The sequence below is a fragment of the Typopeltis vanoorti genome, chromosome 1 (assembly GCF_054136105.1).
Source record: "Typopeltis vanoorti isolate ZY-2024b chromosome 1, IOZ_Tvanoo_1.0, whole genome shotgun sequence".
NCBI classification, from domain to species: Eukaryota; Metazoa; Arthropoda; class Arachnida; order Uropygi; family Thelyphonidae; genus Typopeltis; species Typopeltis vanoorti.
The window spans coordinates 162,930,812-162,948,015 of NC_143549.1; the positions used below are offsets into that span (position 1 = coordinate 162,930,812).

Sequence of the window (17,204 nt, forward strand, 5' to 3'; positions counted from 1 at the left end):
CCCATTGTTTTCGCCAGGGAACCAGGGCGAACAGCGAAAAGTCAGCTACTGGAACAAATCTGAAAACAAACCCCAACTCAACATCACCAGAGTTGAAGATCGGTACTATCAACGTAAGAAGCCTGAATGGCAAAGAAATGGAGCTAGCTGAGGAATTAGATAAGTACCAGATCGACATAATTGGGGTGACTGAAACAAAAAAGACCAAAACTGGTGAGATCTTTCTGAGCAATAAATACAAAATGTTATATTCAGTCAATGACAATCAAGGAAAAGAAGGAGTAGCCATAGTATTCAACACAAAATACGAGGCTGATCTTCTTGAATGGCAGTCAGTCTCAAGTAGAGTAATGTGGGCAAATATGAGAATGGGGAACTGGACAATGAGACTTCTTTGTGCCTATGGTCCCACGGAAGATTCTACTAAGGTAGAAAAGGAGGAATTTTTTGAGGCTTTAGAAAAAGTAACTGACACAATGAAAAAGGAAAAGTTGGTGTCCTTGTTGGGGATCTAAATAGCAGAGTAGGAAATGATTGTAAGACATACAAAAATATTTTGGGAAAATTTGGAGAAAAGAGCAAAGCTAATAATAATGGCAAATATCTGTTGGATTTCAGCTCAGGACATGGACTGGTTATTACTAACACCATGTTCCAACATAAAAATGTGCACAAATTCACATGGAGAGAAGAGGCTAGGAATAAGAAAAGTCTCATTGACTATGTTATTGTTGATAGTGATGTTTTCTTCCTGGTGCAGGACACCAGAGTGTACAGAGGATTTGAAATTGGAAGTGATAACTATTTAGTCTTGAGCAGGATAAAATTGAATTTCATATTGAAAAGAATAACATGTAAGAAAGTTTTAAAGCGAATAAAAGTTGAGCAGCTCTCAGATGTGAACTGTAGACTAAAATACAGAAATATTATTGAAAAGAAAATGAAAGAGTTTGAGAACAGGAATCAAACCTTGGAGATTCAGTGGCAAACTCTGAAGAAAACATTGATTGATTCTGCCAGAGAGGCATGTGGTGAGGTTGTGTGCAAGGATAGAAAAATCAGAACTCCCTGGTGGACACAGGAAGTTAAAGAGGCAGTGAAGGAAAAGAAGAAAGCATATCAAAAGTTCCTGGCAAATAAGTCAGCTTTTACTCTTACAGAATACAGAAACAAATGTAAGAAAGCTAAACAGTGTGTAGAACTAGCTAAACAAAAGTCATGGGAGGACTTTGGCAAGAATATAGAAAATAAATATCAAGAAGGTGGCAAAATATTCTGGAGGTTGTTGAAGAAGCTTAGGAATGGAGGAAAGAGTGCTGTAAAGGGAGTTAGAGATGATAAAAGTGACATGAAAACAGAAGAAAAAGATATCCTTGAAGTATGGAGTAATTACTTTGAAAAACTGCTAAATGAAACAAGCAGTGATGACAGCACAGTGATAAAAAACACTGACCAGGCATGCAGTCAGGAATACATATCCATACTTGAAGTAGAAAAAGCCATCAAAGGCTTGAAATGTGGAAAGGCAGCAGGAGTAGATGATATTCGACCAGAAATGCTGAAGTATAGTGGTATAAAAGTCTTACAGTGGCTGCACTGCATAGTTCAGAAAGCATGGACAGAGGGACAAATTCCCGATGATTGGAGTAGAGCTCTCATAGTACCCATATATAAAAAAGGGAAATAAAACTGAATGTGAGAATTACAGAGGTATTTCCCTACTGAGTGTTACTGGCAAGATCTATGCAAGTATACTTGAGAAACGGTTGAGAAGAATTGTGGAAGAAAAGCTTGGCGAAAAACAAGCTGGATTCAGGCCAAATAGAGGCTGTCAGGATCAGATCTTCACTTTACGACAAATAGTCGAGAAAGCATGGGAATACAACAAAGATCTGTATTTAAGTTTTGTCGATTTAGAAAAGGCATATGACAAGGTGCCAAGAGAGAAGCTGTTCAATACGCTGCAGTTATATGGTGTCAATGGGGCATTATATCAAGCAATACTTAGTCTTTATTTGAGTTTTAAGTCAGCAGTTAGAATTGAAGGAAGTACAGGAAGATGGTTTAATGTTAAATCTGGTGTGAGACAAGGATGCACATTATCCGCTCTGTTATTCATTATCTATATGGATCACATTATGAAGGAATGTGGTATTAAATCTGATATCAAAATTGGAGATGTTAATGTCAGCTCTTTGTTTTATGCGGATGATGTTATACTTCTAAATAAATCTGCTACAAGTATGCAAGAGTCTCTGACTAAATTGAATAGCTGTTGTAATAGATATGGTATGAAGGTCAGCAATAAAAAGACAAAGACAATGAAAATAGGCAGAATCATTGAAAATGTCAACTGTGTTGTGAATGGAGAAACTGTGGAACAAGTAAAGCATTTCAGCTACTTAGGCACGATTTTTACTGAAGATGGTAAATTAAATATAGAAATAGACAACAAATCAGCAAAGCTGGTATGGTGGGAAGTCAATTGAATAAATTCATATGGAATAAGAAAGAAATTAGTCGGAACACTAAATTAGCTGTATACAAGACAGTGTTCAAACCAGTTTTAACTTATGGATCTGAGAGCTGCGTCAGAAGTAAAACACTTGACCAAAGACTAGAGACCGCAGATGTGAGAGTCCTGAGAAAGATTAGAGGTGTGAACAGATGGCACCAATGGCAATATCATATTAAAAATGAGGATATTAGGAAAGAACTTGACATTGTCAGCATCCAGGAATGTGTTAGCAGAGCTAATCTCAGGTGGTATGGTCACTTAAATAGAATGGGAGAGGAAAGATTAGCAAAACAAGTGTTCTCTGCCAGGTTGGCAGGAAAACGACCCAGAGGAAGACCAAGATATAGGTGGATTGATACGGTACAAAGTGCCTTAGATGATAGAAATATAAGATCTGATAATGTTGGAGTCTTGACAAGTAAAAGACTGATTTGGAGGAAAATTGTAGATAGGAAGTTAGTAATGATGTAATTTTTTCATGTAGTACTGTCATATCCTGTACACCCCTTGAGGGTACATGGCAGGAATTTGATGATGATGATCCTCAACTCAACTTCAGCCAGTATGGGGAGTTATAACCAGCAATTCTAAAATGTGGTTTTTATTAAACATTCCCAAGGTGTGTATCATACAGGATGAATAAAAAGTTGTGTAATATCTTTTTGCATTAAATTTTATCAAATTTTTGCAAATATTTTTTGCAAAATTTATTTAACCTAAGATTTAACCTAAGATAAATCGCTTTGATGAAAGCGATTTATCTTAGGTTAAATCACTTTCATCAAATATTTATTAAAGAGAAACAATACAATATTAAAGTAATTTTAAGTTACAATATGCCAATGATTTGAGAGATCCTCTGGAAAATTATTTATGACAGTTAAAAGTTCTTTTAAAACTGAATCATCCCAGCTCTTCTCCAAGATGAATTATGCACAGTCCATAGGAATGAGATCAGTCTATAAAGTTTACTTCTCTCTACCCAGTTTCATACCATCAGCAAAGATAAATTTACTCTGCCTCTGAACTTAAAACATTAATGAACACATTAAATAACAAGGTCTCAAAAGTGAACTTAATGCTTGATATTAAGTATTAGATATTCTCACACTGAACTATTCTTTGTCATTGATCTGTTAAGAAATTCTTTTATTCTATAATCTCCAATAATCCATTTGGCATGTTTCAATTGGCAGGTTCATATGAAGGCTTGCTGAAATCAGATCATCACAATTACCATGGTCATGATCTGATAGTTATTTCTCTACTTTTCTATCCAGTTATGATCACCTGCTGTGCAAGGCACAACAGGTGATCATAGCTGTACTGACAAGAGCCACTGTCACTTCACTCCACTATAAGCTAAACCTAAAAACTGACTAACTTTTCTAGACTAACCTTCATAGTGAAAACTAATTAAATCAAATAAAAATAAATTAATTAAAAAAATTATATTAGCCAATCAAAGAAAATTGTTATTTTTGAGATCTAGTTATTAAACCCCACATACTTATTCCTGCCACTTTATATTAAGTATATAGCTAAGTCCTGTTAATTCTTTGCCTGTGCAATAGTTGCAAGTGCTAAACAAATATGCCTGCCCATTCACCAATGGCAAGTGTATTTTGCTAGCTGGCAAGAAGCTCTTCTTAATTATTTAAAAAAAAACTTTTCTAATCATGATATACCCTAATCATCGTATGGAACTATCAAAGAAAGAGCCATACTTATGAAATATTTTACTAATTTACTTAATCCTCCTCTTTTACCTTTTACAGTGTCAAAGTTTATGTTCTCGGACTTCACAACTAACTTGAGGATAAGGTAGTTAAAGTCCTATGCCACCCGGTGTGTACTATGTCTGTAGATGCATATGGGGCTGGTTTGCCTGTTCTGGGGATGAAAATCCCTAGTTTCCGGGTGAAAAAAAACGCTACCTCCGAGACTGGCTAACTCATCTTTAGTCAAAAAAAGACCAGATAAAGGTCTCTTTTGACTAAAGAGACCAGATCCTCATGTCAATGATGGGAATCGAACCCAGGTGGTCTTTCTGACCAAAGGGCTTCATCTATAACGACTGAGCAACGGGGGCTCACGAAAAACACAACTCTGATATCACATTACTTTGGTACTGAATGAGAGTTTTTGCGTTCTGAAGAGAACTAACCAGTTCGAAACAGCTGTCAGGCCAGTGAAACCTTTATCAAAATGAACTAATGAAAGGTGACTATACAGATGCTTGGGCAATGCTCATCTTTTAAGCAGTGCAAGCCAAGGCAACCCTGATGCTAAGGATTGAATTCTCATAAGCTCTCTGGTCAAAATTTTGAAACTTCCAAAGTTTCTACATATTTTGAAATGTTATAATCTTTAATATCCACTGTTTCTATAAACTTTATGGAACTCTTATTGATAAATTATGCACAAGTGAGATATGAATAATTTGTTCAGCCCTGATTATTGTATTTGTTAGAGTCCTTTCAAAAAAAACACCTTGGTGCTTCTGTTGCCATTTCTTTACTGATGAGATTTCTTTACTTCTTTGCATTCAAGTAGCCAATAATTAATGTGATCTTCATTATTTTTGTTTATAAAGATTAGTGTTACTGTACTCTAGACAATACAATATGAGGGTGGGCATTAGCATCAGGGTAGCATATGTGTTGACTGTAACTTAGAAATTTTGAAACCATCTTGTTTGATTGCTTTATGATAGTGTCACATGCCTCTTTAAATTTTCTTTCATAACATGTTCTTGTTTGATGTAATGTGTGGAACGTTTCCAGAGCATGATTAGAAAGGCCTGTTTTCCCATGGCGGATGTAGTTTTTGTGTTCTTTTCTGATATCTACTGTGCATCTAATCTGGTATGTTCCTAGATCTGAGAAGTATACCAAATATTCCTATTCCCCGAACATGCTGAATAGATTACGTTAAAGATACCAAGCAATTTTATAAACTTGGTTTTAATCCTTTTTGCCTAAGTAAGCAAACAAGCAGTTAAGTCAAGTTTACGCCTGGAGTATTTTTAGGTCAGAGGCAACTCGTAGTAAAAGGTGGAGTAAGCCCTGATCACTTTTCCTTAGTATCTCATATAATGCAAAGCACATCTCTTTGAAAACATGTATGATGCTATGCATTAAAGGAAGGGCCACTACCCGGACCAGTTTCAACCTTTATTGAGGTCTCGCCAGTGGGAGCCAGATTCTGAGATACTAAGGAAAGAGATCAGAGCTTACTCCATAATCCTCCCTTCCATAATCCTTCTTAACTGTTTCTCAAGTATACTTCCATAAATCTCGCCAGAAACACTCATTAGGGAAATATCTCCGTAATTCTCACATTCAGTTTTATTTCCCTTTTTATATATGGGTACTATGAGAACTCTACTCCAATCATCTGGAATTTGTCCCTCCTCTGTCCGGGCCTTCTGAAGTATGCAGTGAAGCCACTGTAAGACTTTTACACCTCCATACTTGATCATGGTCGAATATCATCTACTCCTGCTGCCTTTCCACATTTCAGGCTTTTGATGGCTTTTTCTACTTCAAGTATGGATATGTATTCCTGATTGCACGCCTATTGAGTGTTTTTTTAACACTGTGCTGTCACTGATTGCTTCAATTAGAAATTTTTCAAAGTAATTACTCCATACTTCAATGATACCTTGTTCTCCAGTTTTCGTGTCACCTTTATCATCTCTAATTCCTTTTACAACATTCTTTCCTCCATTTCTGAGCTTTTTCAACAACCTCCAGAATATCTTGCCACCTTCTTCATATTTATTTTCTATGTTCTTACCAAAGTCTTCCCATGACTTTTGTTTAGCTAGTCTTACACAGTATTTAGCTTTCTTACATTTGTCTCTGTATTCTATTAGAGCAGCACAGGCTGACTTATTTGCCAGGAACTTTCAATATGCTTTCTTCTTTTCCTTCACTGCCTCTTTAATTTCCTGTGTCCGTTATGGAGTTCTGATTTTTCCATCCTTGCAAAGGATGGAAAAATCAGAACTCCATAACGGACACAGCCTCACATACAACCTCACCACTTGCCTTTGGCTGATTCAATCAATGTTTTCTAGGCTTGCCAATTCTCCAAGGTTTCGAGAATCCATATTTTGAATCTTCAACATGTAATTTTGATTCCTGAAAACTGGAGAGCAAAAGGGCAATTTTAAGTTCCTAGAGTAAATCAGTAGCTAAGTTAAGAGTCAACTACTTTGTCTTCAGTTCAATACAAAAAAATGTTCAACCATTGTTCAATTTTATTTGTAACCTGGTTGGCTGAATGGATAACACTTATACTTTCCAATCAATAGGTTCAAATTTCAAATCCACTGTCACATGGATGTTTGTGAATGAATTAATGTGGTGATGATAATAATTAGGAAACAAACAATATATAAAGTAGAAAGATTCTAAGCAGTTGGGATATTTTGTTTCTAAAATTAATCAATTTTACATACTTTTTCCAATACCGTCCAAGAAGGTATTTGTTGAAGAGCAACTCCAATATTCCCTAATAATGTTATGAGATTTAAAATAGATTTTTCTATGTTTTCTCCATATTCATTCACTAGATCCTCAATGTTTTTCATGATACCCTGCAATATATAAAAATGAGTCTACTTGATAATTTTCATAAGAGAATTTTTACATTTATAAGTCAGCTATTAAACTTCAATTTCAAATACATTCACAAGAGAATCTTAACATTCCGATATATTCATGCAGGGAAAACATTTTAACCAATCACGGTGCCATGGTAAGTAAAATGCATCCACCATCTAAGTAAAGATTCATATCTATGTTATGTAAATAGTATTTCAATTTCAGTGGTATAATTTGCATCCATGATTTGAATTATGTAAATTCATAAATTAAAGACTAAATTCTGTATGTTAGTCAAGCAAATAACAGTTTAATATCCGACGTTTCATTGACTAATATCTGTCAGCATTTTCAAAGGATACAATGGTAAGTAATAGAAAGTAACAAAAACTAGGAAACTAACCATCCACCATCTAAGTCAAGATTCATATCTATGTTATGTAAATAGTATTATTTCAATTTCAGTGGTATAATTTGCATCCATGATTTGAATTATGTAAATTCATAAATTAAAGACCAAATTCTGTATGTTAGTCAAGCAAATAATAGTTTAATATCTGACGTTTCACTGACTAATATCTGTCAGCATTTTCAAAGGATACACTGGTAAGCAATAGAAAGTAACAAAAACAGGAAACTAACCGACAATTCTTAAAATTATATAAAGATATCACTGTGCATGATACAATGATATAATATGCATGTCACAAGTACAACGTTTTATTTGTCGAGATATTTATTGTAAATTTTCATGAAAGTTCATTTCTTTTTGGTTAAATGATCTGATTAGAGTTTTCCATATATCTGGTAAGATTAGGCCTTGATTCTTATTTAAGTTACCTGTTGAAAGGGCGACTGTAGCAGCTTCCTTGAATGTTCTGAAATGGTAGTTCTCTTCTATGTAGGGTATATGACTCATATCCCATTCAATATTATGGTTGGTAGAGGCAAAGTGGGAAGAAAGGCCTGATATATCCTGTCTGTTTCCTTACATAGCCTATGTGTTCTTTCTTTCTTGTTTCAAAACTTCTAGATGTCTGTCCGATGCAATTGATACCGCATGAACAGGGTATGCTATAAACTCCGGAGTATTTGTAGAAAGGATGGCTATCTTTCGGTGATCTTATAAACTTTTGAATGGTCTCAATAGGTTTGAAGGTTACTCTGATATTAAATGGTTATAGAAGAAGAAGAGCTAAAGTTTTGGATATGGTACTAACAAATGGAATTGTTATAGAGCTGATGTATTGGGTTTCATTTCGTTGATGATTCTTGTAGGGTGGCTCTGGATATTTTCATTAATTCTTCTTCTTGTAAGTCACCAGGGTCTGTTGTACACTGTATAGCTCTTTTTTTGGAACATATGGATAATGCTGAGTTTCTGGGATATGTGGTGAGACGAATCGAAATGGAGGTAGCGTCCAGTGTTAGCAGGTTTTCTATATACCGACAGGTTGATGCTATTGTCAGTTTGTTTCTTAATAAGGACGTCTAGGAATGGAAGTTTATTATCTTTTTCTAATTCCAATGTGAACTTCATAGTGTTGTGAAAGCAATTAATTTTGTTTAGATAATCTATTAGTTCTTTTTTGTGATTCCAAATGATGAAGATGTCGCCAACAAACCTAAACCATGTAGCTGGTTTAGGGGTAATTTGGGATAAAATTTGAGTTTCCAAATTTCCCAAGAATAGGTCGGTACAAGAAGGAGAGAGAGAGGGCTACCCCTGGCTAATCCAGTAAGTTGTTTGTAGATAATAATAAATATAATAAAGATAATAAACTTCCATTCCTAGACGTCCTTATTAAGAAACAAACTGACAATAGCATCAACCTGTTGGTATATAGAAAACCTACTAACACTGGACACTACCTCCATCTCGACTCGTCTCATCACATATCCCAGAAACTCAGCATCATTCATATGCTCAAAAAAAGAGCTATACAGTGCACCACAGACCCTGGTGACTTACAAGAAGAATTAATGAAAATATCCAGAGATCTATCCCTAAATGGCTACCCTACAAGAATCATCAACAAGATTCTCTTTAGTGACATACCGCAAAGATCTATAACAATTCCATTTGTTAGTACCATATCCAAAAAATTAGCTCTTCTTCTAAAACCATATAATATCAGAGTAACCTTCAAACCTATTGAGACCATTCAAAAGTTTATAAGATCACCAAAAGATAGCCATCCTTTCTACAAATACTCTGGAGTTTATAGCATACCCTGTTCATGTGGTATCAATTACATCGGACAGACATTTAGAAGTTTTGAAACAAGAAAGAAAGAACACATAGGCTATGTAAGGAATAACAGACAGGATATATATATCAGGCTTTTCTTCCCACTTTGCCTCTACCAACCATAATATTGAATGGGATATGAGTCATATGCCCTACATAGAAGAGAACTACCATTCCAGAACATTCAATGAAGCTGCTACAGTCGCCCATTCAACAGGTAACTTAAATAAGAATCAAGGCCTAATCTTACCAGATATATGGAAAACTCTAATCAGATCTGATTAGAGTTTTAACCAAAAAGAAATGAACTTTCATGAAAATTACAATAAATATCTCAACAAATAAAACATTGTACTTGCGACACACGTATTATATCATTGTATCATGCACAGTGATAACTTTATATAATTTTTAGAATTGTTGGTTAGTTTCCTAGTTTTTGTTACTTTCTATTGCTTACCAGTGTATCCTTTGAAAATGCTGACAGATATTAAACTATTATTTACTTGACTAACATACAGAATTTAGTCTTTAATTTATTAATACTAGTGGTCAAGAAAAAGATCATAATATGTACGGCTTAATCTATTATTTATTCAGAAAGAGGATAATTCAAATCTCAAGTAAGAAAGATGAATTTTAGTTGACTTTTTTTTTCAGTAAAGTTTAAGACTATGATGGTACAGTTTTCTCGCCTACCATCTCTGAAAGAACATAATTGTTCTTTCATGGGTATCTTCTCCTAGTATAAAAAGTGATTTACTTTACTTAGCTGTACTTAATATGCGCATGAACAAAGAAATCTGCTATTAATTCCCACCTATGCCCAACGATGAAAAAGTTAATAGCATTATCCTAAAATAAGAAATCACAGAAACATTGAGAGATAACCATTCTAACTACCATCCAAGGCTTCTCAAAACATTCTCTGATTATTATCATCATGAATCCACCTGCAGTCTGTTTCATTCTGGTATTCCATTCCAAACAATGAACATACACTTAATTCAAGTACTGCATTAACAAGTAGTCTATTTTTGTTTTAATCCTTAACTCAAAGCATATGCAAATTGAGTTTACATGCAAGGTATCTTCATTACTAGACTAATTGTATACAGAGACTACTGATTTCATATCAATTGCCTTAGTACCCAATAATGCACAGCACACTTCCTTTGGAAAGTGTATATACTGCTGTGCATTATAGGAAGTATATATATATATATATATATATATATATATATATATATATATAGAAAGTATATATTTCTCTTTTTCAACAGTCTTATACAGCAAAATAACCAAAATGCTAAATTAGAACCAAAATTCAAAATTCAGAGACACCAAGTAGTTAGCTTTTTCTAAATTACCTTGAGTTGCCCTTCAAGTGCCTAGGATTGCTCTCCAGTCATCTTTGCAGTGCAGTTGATCATAAGAATACTAATTAAGAAGATAGAACAGTCAGCAAAATCTCTCATAATAAAAAGACAGAAATTTATCTTCCCTAATGCGGTGGTCTGCATCACCTAGCCAAAAAATATGTTAATCCCCAGATCTTCCTTTCCTAGAATGCTTCCAGGAAAGAATTGGTGTTTTGCCTATGGAGGGTTGCTTAGTTTTGTGTTGTTGCCTTTGTATGTTATAATTTTATGCCAGGATATATAAAATGTGACTGAAATAAAATATTGGAAAAATTAACCATCAATTTTAATCCTTTCCCAATGCTGTTTTACTCCATTAAGCCTCGAACATGAGTTCCACCTAGCACTTAAACCTTAACATGCAGTTTGGTTAAAGAATCCTGAAATTTTATACTGGATTAATTTAGAAGTATAACCCTGCTGCATAAAGTAAAGAGCTGGGTTAAATATCTCCAATTTTGTTATCAAGCTATGCTGCCACTTTCCTTCATGATGTCATATTTAAATACAGATGACAGATAAGAGTTGTGATTGTCAACTCTAACCATACACCTGATTTTATACTGAATCATCTTCCTGTACCTCCCAAGTTATATTGACTTATAACTGTTAAATATAGGCAATATATTGCTCTGTATGTCCTATTTTATATCATAGAACAGCAGGGCTATGAAATATTTTCTCTTGTTGTATTACATTATCTTTCCATATTTACAAAACTTAAATATAGTTTTATATATTACCATAGTTTCTCAACTATTTGTTTTAAAGTGAAAATCAGATAATGATAACCTAATGTAGTTTAAATCCAGCTTGTGCTCACTTCTAGTCTCTCTTCAACAATTTTTCTTACCCTATTCTTTAAAAAGATTTGTATAACTCTTCCTTGGAATGCATTGTTCATGAATATTCCTCCGTGAGCCTCAATGTACGTGCTCTACTCCAATCATCGGAAATTCTACTTTCTGTTCAGGTCGTCTGAATTATGCAGTATAATCACTCTAAAACTAACACCATTGTATTTGAGCATTTTTTGGTCAAATATCATCTACTCCAGCTGCCTTTCAATATTTCATATTCTGTTGGCTCTACATCAAGTATTGACAAGTATTCTTGATTGTATTCCTCTTGAATATTTTATCACTATTCTGATTCTTTTTTGCAGTATGCTTTTCTCTATTTCAAAGCCAGAGGAAGGGGGGCAACAACCTCTAGAACATTTTCCAACCTTCCTCATTATCTTGTACAATGCTGGAAAATTCTTCAAATAACTTTTGCTTCACTATTAGTTTTCTTACATTATTCTTTGTATTCTATGAGGGCACCTGCTAACTTAGTTTAACAAGCTATTTTTGATATACTTTCTTCCTTTCCAAGATTGCATCTTCAACTTGAGTCTACCACGGAGTTCAGGTTTTTAAATCACAGCAAACAACACTATACTTCCTCTGCAGTGAATCAAATTTTTCCTAAGAGTTTGCTAATAAGTCTCTGAGTTTATTTCTTTTTTTCAAATTATGTGTGCCTGTGTGTGTTTATAATAAATATATCTACAAAATCAGAATGTTAAAAAAAAAATCTGAATAATTTTAGAAAATCAATATAATATAATATAAATAATATAATTTAAGCATTTCTTTGATACATCATACCAATGGCAAAATGCTGAAAAACAAATTTAATAACCTGTATTTCAATAAATTTTCATTAAGAAATATCAATTTCCAGCTTAATATAGGTATTTTAATAGTATTAAAATAAAAAAAGGAACAATTAACTACATTTCACGAGCACTTTTACTGCACCTTTCAAAGCAGTTTTTGGTATCACTAAAAACTCCCTCATATTATTTTTTGTTTTTAAATCTAGTTTAATTAATATCAAACCTTTTGATATTTAAGATTCCCTTTCATTTGAGAAAAATTAACACACACACACAAATGGAACCATGCTGATATCACTATAATGGATGTTTTATTAGTGCATTATGTTGAATCCTGTGATCATCAAAAGTTATAATATACACCTTCTGTCCAAAAAGAAACCAAACTTTTGATAGAAAATAAAACACAGGCCAATTATAATTAATCAAAAATCAAATCAACTAACACTTTTTATTCCCTAATAGAGAGTAGGTGAGGCCTTTATACCCTATCTAGCTTTTGGAGACTGAGTGGGCAGTTCAATCTCCACCGGTAGCCAATCAGAGATAGCTGGCCCATGTCTATCACTAATTATAGCAGCCACCGATGAAGAGGCTGGCAAACAAGTGCTGCCATCTCTTGGTACCTAACCCTAACAAGATATGTCACTGTCTGAAATAATGTAGGTACTACGGTCGATTTTCTTGAGTTTACGGGACGAAAAACCCGCTTGCCTGTGCCAGAGATCAACTAACTCGGGAACCGGTTGAAGACAGGCTTAGAAAAAGTTCCTCCAGTCAGCGACTAGACTAGAACCTAAGTCTAACTTCAAGTGGCCAAGTGCAGAGGACGCAAGCGCCACTTCCACTGACCTACACAGGCCTTAAAATTATAATTATTGAAATCATTTATTTCAATCAATATACTCTCCCTCATCTTTGATACAGCATTTGCCATAGTCAATTAATTCGTTAAATGAGTTTTTTTACATCGATTTTTGGGATACTGTTGAGGATCGTGGTTACTACCACTTGAACATTTTCAATGGTGTCGTATCGCTTTCCTTTCATCGGCAAATGAAATCGGGAGAAGAGAAAGAAGTCACAGGGTGCTAAATCAATGTTCGAACGATGAGATGGTGCATTATCGTACAAAAGTGACCAGCTGCCTGCATCACGATATTCATGCCGTACACAACAAATTCTCACTATCAATCACTTCATAACTTCGAGATAAAACTCACCACTGACCGTTTGGCCAGGAGAAAATGAATTCTTTGTGGATAATGCCCTTGGAATTAAAGAAACAAATCAGCATTGTCTTTACTTTTGACTTCTCCAAGCGACTTTTTTACGGATGTCCCTCTTCTGGTGGTCTCCACTCAACACTATGACGCTTTGTTTCGGTCTCATACTCAAAACACCACATTTCTTCACCAGTAACAATCGTTTCAAGGACGTTTGAGTCCTTACGAGAGGTTTTAAGAGGTCCTTGCAGTGTTCAATTCGATATATTTTTTGGTTGTCAGTCAACTTGTGGGGAACAGATCACAAATTCAATTTACGAATGCCCAAAAACTCTCAGTCAAAATGTTGTGCACAGTTGATCTTGGAATCCTCAATTCATCTTCAATCAATCTCATGGACGACTTTGGGTATTCTTTGATGAAATCACGCCCTTTTTTGATGTTAATTTCGCTCAGTCCAGTTTTTGGACGGCCCGGCTTTTCGTCATCCTCAAGCGTCTCACAACCACTTTGAAATCACTTAAACCACTCGTAAACTTCAGTATACGGGATAAGCATTCATCACCATATGCTTTGATGAAGCATTTGATGCATTTCGGTAAATTTTTTACCAAGTTTAACACAAAAGTCAATCGCAGCTCTGTTTGGAACTCATTTTCCAACTGTTTGTCAAAACACATTGTCACTCTTGGCACTATAACTCAGCTTCTAATGAAACAAATGTCATAAACAGTTGACACAACACTAATGAAGGTTGCCACTTTCGACAACAAAAAGATACAACAGGTAGCGCCACTAGTTTCTTCTATTTTCAAAAAGTTTGGTTTCTTTTTTGGACAGAGGGTGTTCTGGATATTAAGTCAAATATCCAGAGCATTTTCACAGTGAATTTCCATGTTATTATTAATATTTGGATAATCCATGAACAATTACTTTCCACAAATCTTTACATAACATGAATTTTACATAAACCAAATTTAACCTACCCATGCATTTAGTCTGTTTCTACTGTTTGGAAAGTTATTTCTGTTAGTTTCATTCACAGGATGCATGCACAAATTAATTTTAATATGTAATTATAATTACATATTAAAATTAATAATTATTTATAAGAAGTAATATAATACAGTATACCAGTATGAGAAAATAGAGAAATAAAAAAAAGTTCAATTTTGCCATTCAACCTTCCCTTATAAAATTATCAAGAGGTGAACTGAATAGTGGCTTCATTCTTCTGTTCATAAATGTCTTAACAGATTAAAGCATCAATCTTCTCCAACTGTACCATTCCTTCAAATTTCACATAGCATGATTATCATCTTCTAAAGTGTATGAATATAAATAAACAAAACATCCATGTTCAACAGTAAATAAAGCAAGACGTGATGATACATCCATGCAACACATGGGCCATCTGCTTATTGAAGATCACTGTTAGGTGGTGTGTAAGTAATCTTTTTTTTATCAATTAAATTTTTTTCCCATAGACTTTTCAAGATAATTTGTGTAAATCAAGGTCTGTATGCATGTGTAACTTTTTTGCATGTTGAAGCATATATACAGCAAGAATCATACTTGTTTACAGTTATAATTAAAATAATACATGCAAATTTTGGTCTCATTACCTGAAGTATAAAAGTGACTGCTTTAGATATCCTCAAAAGGGAGTCTCTTAGAGATTTGGATATTTTTACTAATAAATCCATAGACTTCATTGTTGTATTTTGATCCACAGTATTCCACTGACTTAAAAGCTGTAAACTATGTGCATAGAGCGACTCATAAGATGACACTAATGTAATTAATTCAGTTGATTCTGTAAGATTTTTTTGATAAATTTAGAAACTATAGCTGATGACATTTAAAACTTTCAGTTTCAACTGATAAAAACATGAAAAATCACACCAATAAAACTGTTTTACTTGATAAAGATTATACTGTTTTTCACGAAGAATAAGCAATTGTAACTATACAATTGTTCTGATGGATTTCAGCAACTGTTCATTCAAATGAACACCTGATAAGACAATAATTAAACCACAGAGGATTCATCATCAACAACCACATCCACGTAATCAATAACTAATAAAAAGAGAATTTATGCTAATCACCATCATTATCACAAAGACAACACTATCTTACTTACATTAAATGTGTGCAGATGAAAGGTAATTTAAACCAATTAAATAAAGTATTTAAACCAATCAAAAAAAAATTTCCTTGTATGAAGGAGACCAGATGGTCTCATTGATACATTTTGTTCACAGTGCAAACTTTTGGTTTGCACTGTGAAGATATTTAATGTTTACAAACCTCTGTTTCTTCACACTTGAATAAAAGTAAGATAAAAACCAAGCATATAACTCCATGGAGGCCTGAATAATAATAATAATAATAAAATAATTTCTTGTCAACTATAATTTGTAGTGAAATTAGAGTTAGGGTGTAAGATGAATATTCTATGTAAATAGTAGAGAAGCTGAATCAAAGTAAAAAAGAAATAATGTGAGCAAAACCAGAAGAACGCTTACATGGATAGAATGACTATGCATATTATGATATTATTATTATCTGAGACCTCTAGGGAGTCAAGGATTCGTCGAGGGAGACTATAAATCATCCAAACCAGCTGTCATATCTTCCCTTAAATTCATTCACACTAGATGCACTCACTATCCATAAAGGCAAACTATTCTACTCAATCACTGTCGTGTGAGAGAAAAACTTAGCTCTTAGCCTTTTCTTGACTGTGAACAAACTTAACTTCCCTGGATTGCCCACATGTTCTCTCTCTCTCTCTCTCTCTCTCTCTCCACGACTTCAATATAACAAAAAATTTCATTAGCCACTATCCTATAATATCCATTCAAAAGTTTATAGACCTCTATCACATCACCCCTCTTTCTCCTGTTAACCAGTCTGTAATTCACATACTTGCAATCTGTCCTCATAATCTAAATCTCATAATCCAGATATAATCTTTGTAATTCTTCTTTGCATTCTTTCCATAGCTTCTTTATCCCCTTGGAATCCGGGAGACCAGATCTGCACACAGTAATCCAGGTGTGGTCTTATTAAAGCCTTATAAAGAGACAAAATGACTTCCTTATCCTAAAATGTCAAGGTTCGCTTCAACATTTCAATTATCCACTGAGTTTTATTTGCAACTTTTGCTATGTGACCTTTGAACTTCAAATTCCTATCCACCAATATGCCAACATCCCTTGCCTCCTCAGTTTCTAGTAACATAACCGCACTAATATAATATGCCACTGGAAATCTAATCATGACAAAGTGCATAACTTTATGCTTAATAGTATTTAACTGACAGCCATTTTTGTTTGCCCAAATTTCCAGCCAATCCAAATCATTTTGTAAGTACTGAATATCAGTAGCATCCCTGATTGCCCTACCTATCTTTGCACCATCAACAAACAATTGCACATCTGACTGCACATCATTACAATAATGACCCAAGGACTGAATCCTGAGGTACACCACTGTTCACCTTA

General features: G+C 34.2%; 1 protein-coding gene across 7 annotated transcripts in view; it reads right to left on the bottom strand.

Annotated features, from left to right (window-relative positions):
* LOC150110591 (kinesin-like protein KIF14) overlaps positions 1 to 17,204 on the bottom strand; it is a 716,770-nt gene that overhangs the window by 117,945 nt on the left and 581,621 nt on the right. For all 7 annotated transcript variants that reach the window (XM_090399877.1, XM_090399854.1, XM_090399845.1 and 4 more), the window contains 2 exons: positions 15,318 to 15,508; positions 6,987 to 7,124 (listed from right to left, as the gene is read on the bottom strand). In XM_090399877.1, coding sequence (XP_090256003.1) covers positions 6,987 to 7,124; positions 15,318 to 15,508 — 329 coding nt within the window. The remainder of the gene's footprint in view (positions 1 to 6,986; positions 7,125 to 15,317; positions 15,509 to 17,204) is intronic.